The 19200-nt window shown below is 26.4% G+C and overlaps 2 protein-coding genes and 1 long non-coding RNA gene across 6 annotated transcripts; 1 reads left to right on the top strand and 2 right to left on the bottom strand.

The window, feature by feature from the left end:
• Positions 1-3982: 3982 nt before the first annotated feature.
• On the bottom strand, positions 3983-5308 carry LOC112689784. The gene is made up of 7 exons (XM_025563638.1): positions 5274-5308; positions 5148-5207; positions 4900-4965; positions 4741-4806; positions 4411-4658; positions 4194-4334; positions 3983-4127 (listed from the first exon to the last, which is right to left on the bottom strand). Exons 2-6 carry the CDS (start codon positions 5194-5196, stop codon positions 4224-4226), a joined length of 540 nt encoding a protein of 179 aa, XP_025419423.1. The 5' UTR covers positions 5197-5207; positions 5274-5308; the 3' UTR covers positions 3983-4127; positions 4194-4223.
• Positions 5309-5419: 111 nt separating this feature from the next.
• LOC112689785 lies at positions 5420-7382 on the bottom strand. Of its 3 annotated transcripts, none has more exons than XR_003149144.1 (5): positions 6868-7382; positions 5990-6191; positions 5690-5826; positions 5532-5621; positions 5420-5464 (listed from the first exon to the last, which is right to left on the bottom strand). It is a non-coding gene; the product is annotated as an uncharacterized LOC112689785 (long non-coding RNA). The 3 variants fall into 3 exon arrangements; XR_003149146.1 differs by having other exon boundaries at positions 5990-6103; positions 6868-7379; XR_003149145.1 differs by lacking the exon at positions 5990-6191 and having other exon boundaries at positions 6868-7364.
• Positions 7383-13266: 5884 nt separating this feature from the next.
• LOC112689739 lies at positions 13267-17885 on the top strand. Of its 2 annotated transcripts, none has more exons than XM_025563566.1 (7): positions 13267-13709; positions 14741-15111; positions 15862-16555; positions 16728-16798; positions 16859-17056; positions 17135-17457; positions 17523-17885. In XM_025563566.1, the coding sequence occupies exons 1-7, from the start codon at positions 13624-13626 to the stop codon at positions 17802-17804; spliced, it is 2025 nt and encodes a 674-aa protein (XP_025419351.1). In that variant the 5' UTR covers positions 13267-13623; the 3' UTR covers positions 17805-17885. The 2 variants fall into 2 exon arrangements, with proteins under 2 accessions (XP_025419351.1, XP_025419352.1); XM_025563567.1 differs by having other exon boundaries at positions 16892-17056.
• The last annotated feature ends 1315 nt before the right edge of the window (positions 17886-19200 follow it).

Below are 19200 nucleotides of genomic sequence, written 5' to 3' on the forward strand. Positions count from 1 at the left end.
AATAATAATAATAATAATAATAATAATAATAATAATAATAATAATAAAAATAATAATAATAACAATATAATATTATACCTACACAGTATAAAATATTTATAATAAAAATTACTTATAATATGTTTAAAAGAATTATGACATTTAGAGTAGGTAATTAATATGTTTTATTCTGTATGAAGTAAGTTTAAAGCTACAGCTTGATTTTCTGATGTATGGAAAAACAAACACTTATATTTTAAATTTGATAATTCAATTAAACATTTTGGAATTTTAATTTCCGTATTTACCTGAAAGTGTCTAATTAAGTGTGATGAGATTGGGCTATTAAACATAGAAGATAAATTTTCATATTTAGTAGCCTCAAGCATTATATGACCAGATGAGTCTTTAATTATTTTATCAATAGACACAATAGCACAATAATCAAATAAAAAAAATAAATATTTATCACGTTCTTTAGTACAACTAATTTTGAAGTTTATTAGTAAAACTTGTTCATATAATGTAGTGGTTATATTTTGGTGAGTTGTATAGTTGAAATCAATTTCCTTTTTAAGTATAGGGTATTTAATGTTATTGTCTAAATACATATTTTGTTCGAGAATTCAGTTGTATACGTCTTGAAGAGGATATTTAGAACTTTGAACAGTTTTTTTTTATAATTTGTAAAAAGTTTTCAAATTTAAATGCCTAAAATTGTCTAGTGGACCATGAATCTTAACAAAATTAGCTATGTGTACAAGACCATGAACATTATATGATACATATTCATTTCCATAATGTTCAGAATACTCAGTAACAAATTTTCTTAATGAATTATTCGCCAAGTCATTATAGATTAAACAAGTTTCAACAGATATTAGTATTTTGATAGCACAATGTAAAAGTAAGAAATGGTCATACAGGAATGATTTTATCCTACCTTTAAATAAAATGGGACTCGTATATAACAAAAAAGTACAATATTCAGTTGCCTTCCAATACTCTAGTTCATCTAATGATCTGGGTAATCTACTGAACTCGGACGGAAAATGTGGTTGAAAATTTACTTGTTCAGTTGAAATTTGATGTTCAAGATCAATATTTAAAAATCATACAGGTTTTTGGCCACTTTTCCAAAAATATAATAGTTTCATTACTCCTTGGCAAACATTATGTATGTAATCTAACACAAAAACTGAAGTCATCGATAGGAAATACTTCAAATGAACAAGAACCTTTGTGATAAGAATCATCACTTTTTGAGTGAAACGAGTTTTTAATTGAGAGTCAATACCCGAAAAAGACATTCTTCTGTTAATAAATTCTCACTCTTTTAGACACGAATTGCAACTATAATTATATATATATATATAATTATATAAAATATTATACATTTAACACAAAAGCTTTAGTTGGGGCGTCACATACAATTTGAGAAATAGAAAAGTGAAAAATTTTTTGATTTATTTCAATTCCATTTTCAAAAATTGATTTCAACTCAGTAATAGATCAAAAAAAGAATGTACTGAACCAGGTTTTTTACTCCTTTCATGAAAAATTCCCACAGGTATTACAATTTTATTGATTTCAAGAACATTTATAAAAGAAATTAATATAGGCCAAAAACTAGATTTTGAGCTATCAGAAATAGATAATCCATCAACATGGATACTCAATTGAATTAAGTTAAAATCTTTTATACTTTTAAAATATGTGTAAATAATGGGTTTAATCATTTGTTCAACACCAACATATTGTATATTGTATATTCACAAGCTATTGTTCATTTGAATGATATTATGTGATTTAGAGTTTTTAATAATGATCATACATTTTTAGGTACATCCAACCATTCTGATCGTAACATAACAAGAAATTAATTTACACAATTATGTGAAATATGATATTTTGCAATTAGTTGTGATAATTTATCTTGTAAAGAACAATTATTTTGACCATCATTTTCAATCAATTGAAAATTTTTATATTGATACAAATTATTGACATTATTATTCTAAGTATTATTATCATTAGTAGAAATATCCAACTTTCCTGGTTGTGGAACTAAATTAAAATTATTAATATATAACGTTTCATTTGATGATGATATTTCCTCAGTATAGGCTAATTTCACTGATGCTGCCATATTAGAAGTTGAAATTGAATGTGGTAAATTAATAGAGGAACCTTTCTTTTTATTTATACTTGAAACCGTTTTTTTGAACTGTCTCCTCGACATTAAATGTAGTGGCTTCAGTTTTTTTTATCTAAAAATAAAAAAAAAATAAGCTATAATTTGGAGTAGGTAAAGTAATTCTAAAAAAATATTCTGTGGGTGTCTCAACATGTTATTTTGATAATTATAAAGAAATTCTAGTTGTTACTGTTAGGCCCATTTCACACAGGACGGTTTTGTCCGTGCGGATTTTATTCGTACGATTTTTCTCCGCACGGACGTTGTTTTCACACAATACGGTTTTTCCCCGTGAATCGTCTACATTTGGTTATATTTTATTTTTTTTAACTCAGTTGAATTTCAACATAAGTCGAAAACGCATCATTGCCATGTGGCTTTTGTACCGTCGTTTGCGATTACGTAGAAAACAACGTGTTCGTAAGTACTGGGTGCACCCAATTAATGAACGAAGAAATGTCATGGGCACATTTAACTCGCTATTTGAAGATTTACTTGCAGATGAAAATAAATTTTTCAACTATTTTCGCATGTCTATTTCATCCTTTGACGAACTCCATAACCGGCTGAAATGTAGTATTCAGCGGCAGAATACTAAAATGAGGGACTGTATTCAACCTAAGGAAATGTTAGCTGTGACACTGAGGTTAGTTCAACACACACTTCTTCCCAAGCCTTTTTTGTTCCATTCCTATCCCTATACGGTTCTTGGGATTTATCCCATAAGATGGGTCTGCATTCCACAGCAGAGATTAAAATGTCTGTGTCAATATCCATGTTTATTTTATTATTTCTAAAAAAATAGACAACAAGTACCTTTGACAACAGACGGTAGACGACTAAAAACCGTGAAGTATGAATACGCGTGTCTAGTCACGTAGGCCACTGATAAGACGGCGACGGCACGGCGCCGTGATTTTCAGTCGTTGACACGGCTGTATCACGGCGACCGTACGGATAAAATTCGCCCACCGTCCCGTGTGAAAGCCACAATTAATTTTATTTGTTTACTACCAAATAAAATCCGTACGATTAAAATCCGCACGGACGAATCCGTCCTGTGTGAAATGGGCCTTAATATTTAAAAGTATTCAATTTAGGAAAATGCAATTGGTTGATACAAAAATAATATGAAATCAATTATTGTTTATAATATGTCATTCTGTTTAGGTCTTAATTTTTTTTCTGAAAAATGTTCAATTTTAAATTTAAATGTGGCTCATAAAGCAAAAATTAAATGTGTCGTCTTATAATTTTTATTATAATTGTAAGCAAATATTCAAATATGTATACTGTCCAATATTCTTGAGGCATAATGCGCAACTGCACCTATCAGTCAAATTGCAGGGGCTGCTTTTATTTGTTTAATATATATTCAAGCACACCAAATGGTCTATTTCATCATAAAAAAAGTGAAATCATATGTAATATCAATATGAAAGAGGAAATACTAAATGCATTGGCAATATTTAAAATTAAATTACTATACAACTAGTATATTTAATACAGATAAAAATATTGGTAATCTTTTCAAACACTGTATATAACTGGACTATTTAAGTATTTATATTTATATTTATATTTTTGCTACTCATCAAAAATTATAAATACATTCGATACATTTGGTAATTAGCTGGGTTGGTCTATTTTATTATTTTACAAGGTACTAAGATTATGTATTCAAAATTATAACCATAGTAGGTGCTAAATCAAAAATATAATAACTAACAAATTATTTATTATTTAATCCAAGTTCACTACTAGATATATAGCTAACCATAATATTTATACTATTTGTAAAATTACCTATTTACAAAATATTTTGGTAAATTTACATTTCACTGGTTGGTGTTTACTTCACGTGCCAAACATTGGATTCCATGACGGAACTAATCTTTTATGAGATACTCAAAACTACTATCATTCATTTGATAATTTTCATAAGCAATTTCTAAAAAAAATAATATTACTATGTTATTGCAGGTGGATTAGATAAATGAATACAATAAATAATTACGTTTTAATATCATCATAATTTAAAGATTATCTAATCTAAAATTATTCTTAAATCCTGTCCAAGAACTAACAGAAGATAATTTATTTGTAAATAGTCTTGCAAATACTCTTTTGATAAAGTTTTGTAAACTTGTTCCACCAACTGAACATATAAAATTAGTCAAAAGAAATTAACAGATTTGTTATAAAAAATTAAAATGACATTTTACTATTCTTACTATTTTAATGTTATATTCATAATTTTGTAAGTTTTCCTCAATACCTTTTATGGCTTCAATACTTTTTAATGGAAACATACTTAAAACAGAATTATCTAACGAAACACATTGTGTACTAGGAGGATGTTTCATATGTTCCAAAAGTACATCTAACTTTTTGCCCAATCTATTCAAGAACATATTTGTAGAGTGGACAAATTCTGTAAAAGTGGGCACACCACTAGATTGGACCACTGAATGACTAGATTCTGAAAAATAAAATAAAAATATTATATAATATATATAATAAAAAAAAAATAGATATCTATGTCTACTTATTTCAATGTTTACCTTGAAAATTTGATAAACCTGCATCAAAATGTTGTCTTATTGATTCTAATGCATCAGATCTTGTATCTGAAATAAATTTAAAAAAAAAAGAATTATTATATAAAATTATACATTTTTTTTTTAAGTAAAATATGTATTATATTAATTTATAGTTATTACCTTGACCATTCTGTACACTACTACCAACATTTTGTCCAATTAACTGTAGAGTCCTTTGACTTATATCTAGTACAAAAAATGAAACATAATAATGATAAGTAAGAACTATATATATAAATATAAATATATATATATATATATATATATATATATATATTTAATAATAATAATAATAATAATAATAATAATAATAATAATAATTACAAATTAGAATTTGACATTTACTTTATTAAATACAAAATTATTACCTTGATTACTCAATAAAATATTTTCATTTTCTTTCAAGTATGATTGCATTGTGTATGTTTCTAGATATTGCAAATAATAAATAGGTAATTAAAATATTATATAAAAACAAAAATGAATATACATACCTTGGACATAATGTATAATATTTTCATTTTTGTTCAAGTTTGATTGTATTGTATAAGCTTCTATAATATAATAATGTAACAAATTACAAATAAATTAAAAAATATAATATAGACAATTACTAACTAGTTAAATATAATAATACCTTGATTATAATTGTTAATAAAATGTGAAATTGATTCTGCTGTGTTACCTAATTTATTAAAAATATTAGTCATATGTAAAAATAATTTAAAATTAACTAGATAAAATGTTGTTACTTCTGTATAGTTCTGTAGTTTTATTTTTATTGTTAGTATGTGGTGGTTTTTTATAAATACTTAGAGTCACATTTTCACAAGAATCACTACCTATCAATTAAAAATTATATATTCAAAATATTGTATGATATCAACACCTACAGGTAATAGGTACTCACTATCGCTGACATTATCTGGTGATGCAACAAATTGGGATTTGGATAGTTTTAGTTTATTCCCCGTCCTAAATTTTCTTCATTTTCTGACTCCGACATAAATATTTGGATTTCTTTCATTACAGCTTGTTCATATGAGTCTACATATATTATATAGGATGATAAATATTTTTTATACTTTTTTTAATTATTTTATTTAGATTTTATAAGTAAGTAATAAAATACAATTATTTTATCATATTTTTTATGATGTAGAATATGTAGATAGTCGTTTATTTTGTAATAGAAAAATTAATATCGTACCGAATCATTCAATAACTTTGACAGGGTAGGACTTCCAATCTGCAGATGGTTTATCTCCTTTCATCAACATCATTGTTGTAGCCCTTTGTTTTAAAGGCCACTTACACAAATATTCTGGAATACCATTTGTTATAACAGATGATATCCAGTTAACAGGAATCATTGAGTACTTGTACTCTTCTTTAAAGTAACCAATAAACTACTAAAAGTACAATAAATTATAAAGGTATTGGCCTTGGAATTGATCTATACTTGAATAGGTACCTATATTTTTTATACAAAATTATAATATGGGTTCTGTACAAAGGCAATAAACGTATAATTTTAAACATATAATCTTGGTTCTTCATAAAATAATAATAAATACAAACTTATATTACAGTATCTATAGTTATAAAGTTATAACTTATATTAATTATAACTAATGCCTAACAGTATAATCTAGGATTGTTCTTGTAAGTTTTGTTTTTACTTTTGTGGTTAAATTTCATGTTTCTTTTATACATATATTAAGGTAGGTACAATATTTCATGCAACATATTTATGTGTATGTGTGAGAGAGCAGTAAACACAATATTTTGCGTTTACAATAATTGTGAATACCTACTCCAGTATAAAATGTGAAACTTGAGTGCACGTTGCGAAGAATGTATTATAATATTATACCTACAATTTAATATTTGATTCCTACTTATAGGCTACCTAATAGATACATTTTCAATACCTAGCTAATGGATATAATATATAGTAAATCCGGTAAATGTATGAAACTATTGAAACTATACCACAAAATAAATTCTATTCTGTGACTATACTACCTATATACTATAGATATTATTTATTAAATTAAAAATATTATTTATTATTCAATTACATACCTGTTTTTTGGATCCTTCCATGTTGATGAACTTAAAAAACGAATAACACTTTAAAACACTTTATACGCTTGCAGACGTCAAATACTTGGTTATATGCGAAAATAAATAGCGTCGATATCGTCGTAGTCGTAAGATGTATTATGTATACACACTCCATGGATCCATGGATGTATACTTTCTCGTACACAGAAATGTTATATTGTAGGTTAACGTCATAATAATAATAACGCTAATATTATTGACATTATCACATATATATATTATTATCATAGATATTTTATTTTATCTATTTTTAGATTATTTACAATAATATTATGCGATTTCTATGTGATCGCAATGCGATATTGTGAATTGAGATGTTGTTTATTTATAAATCATTTTAAAATCGGAAACCATTATCTCTATAATTATAGTTTATAATATCTCTGAGACATCACAATCACAACATTACACTTGAGATGTTGATTTTGTGATGTATGTTTTTATAATTTTACAATCATCTCATTGACGTATCAGAGATGTATACCGTAGACGTTAGCTTTGAGATCATAGACCGATGTCTATGAGATATCATTCTCAATACATTGTAAACAGGGATGATAATGTTGAATCATTACATTATCAGTGGAAGGGAGTATAATTAAAATTGCACCACTTTGATATAAATACAGGTAGCATTTGACATAAATTAGAAGTAGATAGGTAGTTATGATAGATAGTGTTAGACTGGTCATTTTCCCTTTTAAATAAATTTTTACTCGTCGTGGACGAGTAATACAATTACAGCCACATCGCCGCGAGTACATAATTCTTTACCTAGAATAAACTGTTCTTTATTTTTGTTTTAACTGTTTTTCTTGTGGTAAATTAATAAAAACAGTAATTTTTATAAGTGTTAAAATACAAGTGTTTAATTATTCAAATTACCTATCTCTCTCATCATTACGTCTCAAATTAAAAATGAACGTGCTACGTCATTAAATAATTAATGTGGTACCGATCTTAGTGTCCTACACGGGAGTTTCCCGTTTCCGCCAAAATAATACTGACCATTTCCGTCATAGCCCTTTTCCGCCAAAAAACAAAAAGGGTACGATTCCCGTTCCTGCCAAAAGCCATTTCCACCAAAAAAAAGTTTAAAAACTATTGGTTTTAATTTTTAAGCAATATTGAATATATGTTATGGCATGTGTAATAGACATTTGTAATGTATACATCGAAAATCATCGATAATAACGGTTAATAATAACAGTACACTGTTCGATATACTGTATCATAGCTTATTTATAATTCGCACACAATAATTATCAGACAAATGTTAAATTCTTATATTTCCATTCAGTTTCTGTTCTTTTTGTCACCAGAACACTTAAACGTTCTTACTTACTTACCGTTCTTAAAATGGAATTTGTTGTAAGTAAAAGAGGTAAAACAATATTGATTTTTGATAGGTTTAAATATGTTTTTGGTTATACGTCACAAACAAATGTAACTCGGTGGAGATGTTTTATGAAAAATTGTCGGGCCAATATTTTTGAAAAAGAAAAAGTAATACTTGCAACTAAATGTACGTTTTTTATCTACGAGTAAAATAAATATATTTATTTAATTATTTATCTACTTATGACGATATGTGTTTTTTTAAAACTCTATCGAGACAATATTTGACCTATCCTTGTTTTTTACTTTATAAATAGTTAAATAGAATGGACATATTATAATATGAAATTATGTAATACTTTAAAAACTCTAATATAATTGTACCTATATTCAACTAATATATTATTATTATCTACTTTATTAAAATTTATAATTTAAGAATATGTAACAATTGTACATGGTTCCCAAACGTTTTATCACAAAAATAAATTTTAGTGGAACGGGAATCATACCTTTTTTGTTTCTGGTGATATAGGGCTATGCGTAAATCAAGGAACCGGATTTTTGATGGAAAAAGTACATGCCTTCCTACACAACGATCACTACAAAAGTATTATTAGTTAAAATAGTTTCGATAAATTAGTAAAATCAACAAAATTGAAAAAATTGCGAAAAATTGTATTTTAAATTTTTAGATTTTCATTCGTACCTATACGAAACGCATTTAAAACTTACTTAGAAATAAATTGGAGCAGTAGAAAAAAGTTGCAAATGTCCTAGTAATATGTAATATGATAGAACACAGGCAAATAACACTGCTGTGCCACGGTGTAAAATATTATGGTACCGTAATAATTATTACGGTATAATTGCTCAATGGTTTGGATAATTATTGTGCTTAGGTACTTATATATAATATACTTTTTTAAATATAATATTTTAAAACATTATTAAAATTAATATACTGGTAAAAATAAACAAAAATAGCAATTCGTAATATGTTTGACTAATTATTGTTGTAGAAAAAATGAGTTGTATAAAGCCGCGTCCAGACTAAGAAATATTAAGAAAACATGTGTTATCGACAATATTGTCGACAAAAATTAGAACTCTTTCTAAAATGTGTCACCGACAATTGTGTCGGCGACATTGTTATCGACAAATTTTTGTTTTCCATCCGAGGTGGGAAAAATTCGACAAAGTTTATAAACATTTTCGCTGACAATAAATTGACACGTCCAGACTGGTTAAATTCTGCCGATATTTAGTAAATGTATCATAATTTATTTATTTGTTTAGTTTTCGTTCAGTTTTGCCTCGTCCGCCTATACGTAGTGCATATTTTTATTTTATTTTATTATATATATTTATTATATATATTATATATTAAATTCTCCAGATAGACCAATGTCATCACGTTTAAGATCAGTCATTAAATCATTACCACTATATTTCTGCCATGTCTAACTAGGATGAACCCAATATCTCTTTTTGGAAGCATTTTTTGCTTCTAAACTAAAAATTACACAAGCACATGCGGCAATCGCCACATCATTCTCGTTTCACATTTTGTCCAAGATTAAAATGTTTATCAAATATGTTGTTTTGGTGTGAACACGCTTGTTTTTAAATTTTGTCGGTGACATTTAAAGAAACATTTTGTCATCGAAATTGGAGACAAAGTCGGCGACAATTTTTTTTTTGGTCAGGACGCAGCTTAAGAAAAAATTTGTATCAAATGTATATTATTCAGAATATTAAAAATAAAATGATCCGAATAGGCCGGATACCAAATAACTACCGAATATTCGGTCCATCCCTAGTTAAAACACGATGGTTTTCACTATCATGATAAAACATGTCAGTTTTCATTGCCAAATTCAAGACTAGACAGAAATAAAAACCGCCGTTTTTCCCTGTTGGGTTTTGCCCATATACTTCGGTTTTACACGGTTTTACACGAACGTGTTTTATCGTGACAATGAAAATCCGCGTCGTACACAACGAAAAATAAATTTAATAAAATTACATGTAATTGTCCAAACCAGTACAAAAATAGTCATTTATCTGATATAAAATGTTATATAGTTCAAAATTTGTACGTTTTGAAGTACTAGTGTCACGAAAACTAAAACCAATGATTAAATTTAATTTATTGTTGATCAAATAAAAATTACTGAATTATAGCAGATTCGAAAGTATAAGTTTCTGACAAGTAATTTTTAATTTCGAAATTTATTAAATATATATTTTGTAAAAAAATAATATTTTCTCCGAATTCGCAATTCACGTTTGTGGCGTAGGTCCAGTTCGCTAACTGAACATTATTGTTTTATTAAATTTGATACCGAATTTTTTTTGCCTTTATTCGAAATTTTAAATTCTCGGTGTACTCTAAACCAACACAATTAATATGCAAGTTGTTATAACCAATTTATTGTATGCAATTTCAATAAAAAAAACTAAGGGTGCTTAAGCTCTGTATTTATTAGGTATTTAATTTATATTAAAACTATAAGGATTTAATGAGCCGATTTTTAAATAAATACAAATAAAGGTTCCGATGGGGTTCCGGTTTTAAAATTAATTTAAATTAGGGTTTCGGTGAACTCGACAAAATGTGAATTGACGTTTGTCGAGTACCAATGTTTTCATTTATATTTCATTACAGTTTTATAATCTAATAGTCAAATGTCTGATGACAAAAATAAGTTTTTAATTCATAATCACGAACATTATTTGAGGGTGCTAATACCCTCTAACCCCCCTATTTGCGCCTATGATTGTATGTAATGATTTTATATAGGTATATATATATCAGTTATTATCATCTATTAATTTAAGATTATTTATTATGCAATACTGATACATTAGTTCACTTATAATTTAATTTGACTCATTTTGTTCACTTGTGTACCTAATTATTTGAATATTATATATATATATATAATATTATTAAGCCTGTTTAGTCGATAACCTTGGTTAAAAAAATCAATGACAATATTTCGTATACAATAACTGCTGGTCTTTCAACTTAGCATATCTTAATTGTTTGTTTTCGTTATTTGTTTCCCAATTTATATTTTAAATTAATTGATAAGCATAAATCTCTCTCTCTCTTTCTCTCAAGAGAGATTATTAATAATTAAATCCCATATTAGTATTGTGTTATACATATATTAAGGCTTTATTATTTATTTTTATTCAAATGTGTACAAAATGTAATAATAACTGCCTTGATCGGAATTTTTTACAAATAGTGAGCACAGAGGAAAAATCCATTAGGTACACAAAGAATGCGATGAAACCTCAATACTTTCTATGGAGGAAAAAACCAAAATCCATAGTGGTTGGCACCCACCTAATAAAAATAAATGATTTTCCATGACCTCTGTATAACACCTACGAATCTATTCTATCGTAGATAGGTTGAATAAATTCTACTTCTAATATTCTACCATTGATTATAAATACTATTTATTTATGTATTTATTGTATTTATAATCAATAATTCTACCCAGTCATATTATATTATTAACGGACGAAATGGATAAAATTATTTATAAACTTGCTCAAAAATATAACTTATTTTCCCTTTTTTTTACGGTTTTTTATTCGAAGAACTTCCATCATGTTTTCGTTTGATTTTCTTCTAATTTCTCATACCAAAATCAAACTATTGGCAAGTCACTGCCGTAATTTATCGTAAAATATACATTGTCATATTATCAAGTTGGAATTAAGACTAAGAACCACGGCATCCCTTTATACGCAGTAAGAGAAAAAAATGACAAGAGCCTCTCGTTTGGAACTTATAAGGAAGTTAAAAATCCATATTAACAGAAAAGAGCTGGAAAACAGTATTTCTATTTTCTAAATAATAAAAAAATTCAAATACCATAAACATTTTGACTCTAGTTCTATATAATAAACAATTTACTAATTTTTAAACTTATAGTTAGGTAATTGGAAAATATAAAACATTATTCCGACTGTTCGTAAAATTGTCAGTTTGACTCGGGACCGGATTGGGTAATCTTGATCCTACAAGAAATGTTTTCTACCGATCCATAATTTGCTATCAATAGTATACCTACCTATTTTAATTCCAATGGTGACCTTGACACGGAGTGTTAGCTTAGAGCTCTTTTCAGCCGTACAACCAATATTTTAGGTATGGATCGGGAATGGAAATATTTCGGTTTTTTCTTCTACAAGCCAAACGTTTTAGCGGTCCGTAGATATTTTCTCGAATGTTCAACTGGCCGGTCTAGGTCTTTTACAAGGGCGCCCGCAAGGAGGGGCAAGGAGGAAAAAACTTCCCCCTAACTTTTCAGCTATTTAAAATAATTATATCCAAATTAAATATCCCAAAAATCATATTTGGTACCAAGTTGTTTTAATATTTATAGTTGGTTACGTTCAAAAATGTGTGAGAATCGTTTATCTGGATTATGCGTGTTAAATTACACAGAAAAAAAAAATCGAAGAACTTCATTTAGCTAAAAAAATTGTTAATGAATTTGGGAAAAATAAAATAAAATTGCAGTTTGTGCTCAATCAGTTAATAAAAGTGTAATTAGTATAAAAGTGTTTGATTATTTATAAAAATTAATGCTGTCCTCCTCCTCTTAATTTTCATTTTTATGCACCCTTGGATTTTCATATGAACACATAAAAGTAAACATTTGTTATGGAACATCAATTCTACCTACAGTTGTAAGTAGAATAAATTGTACCATAAAATAAATCAAGACAAGATTAAACAAGAATTTAAAAGGATGAGTGAATTTGGTGAATAATTTTGAGAAAAATTGGGCCGCATTCCATAATTTTACGAAAAAAAGGGCTTGGGATTTGTTATTTGGGACGGGACTCGTAATCCATATAGCACCGACCAAGACTGTAATCGGTCAAGGTCTTTTTACCTCCATAAACTACGCATGATGAAATACGAAACGAATTCTTTTACCATCGTCACACACCGGTTCTATTTGTGTTATCAAACATTTGGAAAAACGCAATGTCATTGTCGAACGCGCATAATACTGCAACACAGATAGTGGCGTTATTTCATAACAAGTACAATATTAGTGTTGTGATCATTATTTAAATGATGTAGATTGTAGATGTAGGGTACACATAGTGTAAACGAAAACACTGGTCATTAACTACATATTACCATTGATTATAAATACTAGTACTAGTATTTATAATCAATGATATTACTCATTCCACTCGTTATCTTCTGCTATCGCTTTCACCGTTCCCAGTGCATAATGATGACATGACAATCTACAGGTACCGTATTCGTACAAGAACGGGATATAGTTTCATCAATATATACGATATTGCTGTTTGATCGACAACAATTATATGGCGAGGGCCAAAATGAACGAGGACTCCAGAACGATGTATTTGGCTCGAGCGTTGTATGACGCAGTCGAAGATTGCAATGTACAGTAAGTAATACCTACACATCTACCTATATGTTTTGTTTTTCAAGTCAATAGTTGATTTTATTTATTTACTTAACATTTCGTTAGACAAACTGTAATGGCAAGTATATACGTTTTCTCATTAGTTTTTCGGGATACCATTCAATGAATACAAATTGTATGAAATTGTAAAATAAATTTGGGTGAAGATATCTTTATAACATTATTGAAGAACTATAAATTATGATTTATTAATGAACAGTTAGTTTTGGTTAAATCATAATGTAGGTACGTGAAATTCACAGAAAATTTATCACAAGTTATTATATTTAATAATATAATTACTAAAATGATACATAAATGTTTGAAATTGGTGACTTTTCAAATTACATTAAAATTAATCAAAAAAATTGTTTTTGTTAATGGTTTGATTTATAATTATACTTTTTGTCTTTATTACATAACATTTTGAGATAATATTGTGAGATAATTATATATAACCATAAAAAAATATCAGTTAGAATGGTATCAATAACAAGAAAAATTATCATTAGTTATTTTTATCTATTAATAATATTATTTAGAAATTTGAAATAGTTAAATGTTTTAATAAAATTATCAAAAATCATAAAAGTAGGCGAAGAATACTTAATGTTAATTATTTCTTTCAGTTTTTACAATACTAAAGAGTTTTGTTTATCGTAATGTATAGATAAATGTTGTTGATTATAAATCTGCGTGTCACATAAATATTAGACAATTTTTGTAAGACTTAATATCACGTTTTATCCTATTTAACATATAAAAAGTTGTACATCTAGGTCAGGATGTTATAAACATAATAGAATAGCATGATTTTTGAATAATAACGTTTATATGTAAATATTGTTTATTGTAACTGCTATTTTTAATTGGATGCACAAATGTAAAAACCATTATTAAAGTGATAGGTAATCTAAATTCTAAGGCCTATACCAAAAACTTAATATGAGATAAAATCACTTGAAAATTTGGTTGGTAGATATTCATTTTAATACCTATAATTTTCTTTTTAGGCAAGTTAACACTTTATTATCGCAAAATAAAGCCAATCCTAATGTTCTAATACCGGATGAAGGGATGACAGCATTTCACTTAGCTGCAGGACATGAAAATCTGGCATTTGGAAAAGTTGTAACTTCATTATTTTTACATAATGGTGGTAATCCAAATGTACGTTGTGATGGAAACCGTACTGTTCTACATATTGCTGTTGCATGGAATCGTTCATCGGTTGTTGAAATCTTACTTAAAAGTCCTTACATTGTTCCTGATCTCTTTATTAAAGATGATGACAACCTCAATGTATTCAATTATGCTGTAAAATTTAATGCCTGGGAATCACTTGCAACTCTCCAATCTCATATAAAGCAATCATACCACACAAGTATGTATAGAATGTTTATAATTTTATTTATCATATTAATATTTATTTATTTTTAGTCGGTAACTATGAAAGCTCAAAAATTATATAATATTAATATTGAACAATTTTTTATTTTTTATTATGATTTAGACAGAGCATAGATAAATATATATATATATTTGTATTAAATTATTAAAAATAACATGATAATAATATGATTTGAATGTTTTTTTTTAATCAGGATTTATTTTGAATATTCATTTATTTGTTATAAATAGTCTATACTTGGTTAAAGTGTTATATTATTTTACTTTTTACAGCTTCTAACATGGTAATTGAGCATTAAAATAATATCTTTAACTATGAGGTTTGGTTCATATAAAAATATAATTACCTCAAACATTTTTTTTCTAGTACACACAGCTTTTTTAACAACATAAATAGTCTTAAAAATAATTTCTAATGGAAATACGTGTTACATTTAATTTAAATTAATTAATCTTAATTTTTACATTTAATTCTAACATATTTTATGATAAATACATTTTTTAACCAATCAATAGGGATCTATAAAATTTACAAATATTTGCAATAAAACAAAAAATTAGTTTTAACTCATTATTATCCATTTGTATGTGTACATCCATATATATTTAATCAATATTATTGTGTACTTTATTTACCTTTTATTTTTAAAAAAAGTTAATAGTTAATATATATATATATATATACATATATGTATATCTTCTAATGATATAAACATTTATTTAGATAATTCAACCAACCAAATCTGTAAGCCAGTGCAACCAATACCTGTAAAACAAGAAGACATTTTTACCAAAGAACAAAATAATGAAAAATCTATTGATAATAACACAACATTTAATAAATCTGATAAATTACATACAAGCAGTGGATATTTTAATAGTGGTGAAAGCTTAAATAGTACTTCCAATTCAAAGAAGAGTAATTTAGTCGATGAAAAAAAAAATCTTTCTTGTGAATCAATATTATCATCAGTATCTTCAACTGATAACTCATTAGAAGATATTTTAAACAGAAATATTTCATCAGATTATGAGAACTCTGAACTTGATGACATCCCATCAAGTATTTATGCTGATAGATCCTTGAATTCATTGGAATGTGTAAATAATGGGTTTGAAAGTATAGAAAATATTAGTTTTCCTTCTAACAATCTACTTACGGATTCTGAATCATTATTTGAATCACAAAAAGTTGTATTAACTACTAAAAATAATTATAATCAGTCGAAAGATATATCTTTAAGTAACAGCGAATGGATGACAGATATTTCTGAATTATCTAACTGGCACAGTAGTGATGATTTTTTAACCTGTCCAGATACAAATTCGGAACAGTATCTAACTAATTCAAACTATAGAAATGATATAACTGATAATAAATTAGAAGATATTACATATAAAACATGTGACTCAAAAAGGTAACTACTGAGTATAAAATTCAATATTCAAAATAAAAAAATTAACTATTTATGATTTAATTCAAAATTAGATTATAAATCATTTTAGAAAATATAATTATAAATGTTATGAATTTTTTTTTATTTATATATTTGAATAATATACCTATATTGTTTGATTTTATTTGTTTAGCCAGTCTATTTCTAAAATATCTACAGGAATTGATAATTTAAGAATTTCAGATCATTATATTGACTCTGCAGGTACTTATGATTAATATAATATAAACTTGGTTAGGTTAAAGTTTTATTATTTTTATTTAGATGAGAGCAGTGATAGTTTAACTGAATTTACAGAAGATTATGACACAGATTATGTACGTCAAAGTCTAAGGAAGTATGGTGTACCTCCAGGACCTATAGTTCCTAGTACTAAGCATCTTTATGTACGAAAATTAAATAGAATTGTTAAAAATCAAGCTGCTTTTAAGAATGACAGTAAGATCAATAATACTTCAACTGGTATGTTTAAAAATGTGTTACTTATTCTAATTAAAAAAAAAAATAATAAAATTATATTAATGATTTTGGTTTTCATAGTGTGTTCATATAGTAGTCAATTAACTAAAGTATTAACTTCTGATGAGTCCTGGAAAAGAACTATTTTGAGTTGGAGTACTTTGGAAGAGAATATTATTTTTAATAAAAATGGTTCGTCGTTTACATATTTATTATTAGATCCACGAATTTCAAAAAATTTACCTGCTCGAGCTAACAAAATCAAAAATCCAATCGAGATATGGCAGACATTTATTAGTTCAATATTTTATATTGGTAAAGGTACTAAATCTAGACCAAATGATCATATGAACGAAGCTTTTAATTTTTGGATTGAAAAAAATAATAAAGAAAAAAGTCGAAAAGTATGTAGTATATTATAGAATTTTTTTTGTCAGAAATAATTTTACATTTTATTTTATAATTTTAGGTAGAATATATCTTGAGTCTATGGAAGGAACATTTGGGAGTAGTTTGTGTACAAGCATTCCATCATTTGATTATGAAAGAAGCACATATTCGAGAGGCAGCTATGATTGATGCAATTGGATTGGATGCACTAACAAATGAAAAGCGTGGTACATACTATGAAATTACTGCACGGTGGAGAAATAGTGATCGTTGCAAGCTAGGTTGCTATCTCTTATACCGTGCCATGCTTGTTTTTTTGGCAGATGGAGAACGCCAATTGAAACCGATAGATTTGACTTAAACTTTGATACAAAAATGTATTTCCCATATATAAGTTTTTTTAGTTTAATGACTACTGTAATTATACAACTTTAGTTTATTATATTTTTAGTTATTATTTGATACATTTTCAATTATTAATCATATAGATATTTATAATTCTGTATTTTTTATTTTGATACTCCATCAATATAAATTACTAAGTGTTAAAACATTTTTCGACATAAAAATTATATTGTTAAGTACATTTATTATACTTGATATTATTATGATAAATAATAATTTTATGCTTTTTGTAAATACTTTGTATTTTAAAGTTTTACAAAATAAAATGTTGAATATTTTATATTTAAAAAAAAATAAAAATCTCATTATTTTATTCATTTTATATAGTCTGTGACAGCAACTACTTATAATACACATATAAATTCAAGTTTTATAAGTTCATGTATTTGCATATCAATTTTATTAAATTTTATTTAACGCTAAATAAAATATAAATTAATTTTAAGATACCATAGTTCAATATGTAAAGTTTTATTTTATATATAACTGCTTGTATATAAATGCAAAAGTTTTTTGTACATTGACATACTTTTATATTAATAGGTTCAATAACTAGTTAGGTATTATTTCATTAGATTTATCAGTGTTTTTTTGTACATATTTTAGTGGAAAACAAATTTAAAAATAGAATTTATTAACACTAACAATGGGTTATTAGAGAATTAAAGACAATTTCACTATTACAGTTGTCGATGGTGGATCAAGTATTTTTTCACGGTGCTATTTTGCTAATAATAATCCTTAATGTACAACCTCAGGACAAAAACTAATTAGGTAATAATTTGGGGTTTAAATGTTCAGGAAAATCAGTTGTATTATGTGCAAGTATATTGTTTAATCACAAGAAATATACAAACTTCCTTAAACCTTGGACTCCTCTTCATAATACCCATGATTATATTTTGCAAAAAAATAAATGCTATTTTTTTAATACATTCATTTTTTATTAACATATAAGAAGTAAATAATGAATATACATCAGTAAATAATTTTAAAATTATAAACAATACAAATATATAATATAAATATACTTAAGATACAGAAACAAAATTGTATCTAAAAGTTATAGATATTCTAATAATATTTCTTAATATATAACTTCAAAGTAATTTACACAATTATAATTTAGATTAACCACTCTTCTAATTACATTCTTCTTTTTATTTTTGGCAAGCTCATTGACAACGTCAATATCTACAAGTATATCTTTATGAACATTAAATAATGCTTAGCCGTTTAATCTAAGCTCAGTCAAAGTAAAATGCATATAAATGGAATGTGTATAAAATGAAATAATGAAATAAATATGAATAGATTTTTCTTGTTATTCCAACAATTTATTTTAATGCGCA

Source organism: Sipha flava, unplaced genomic scaffold (genome assembly GCF_003268045.1).
Source record: "Sipha flava isolate LNK unplaced genomic scaffold, YSA_version1 46_pilon_pilon, whole genome shotgun sequence".
NCBI classification, from domain to species: Eukaryota; Metazoa; Arthropoda; class Insecta; order Hemiptera; family Aphididae; genus Sipha; species Sipha flava.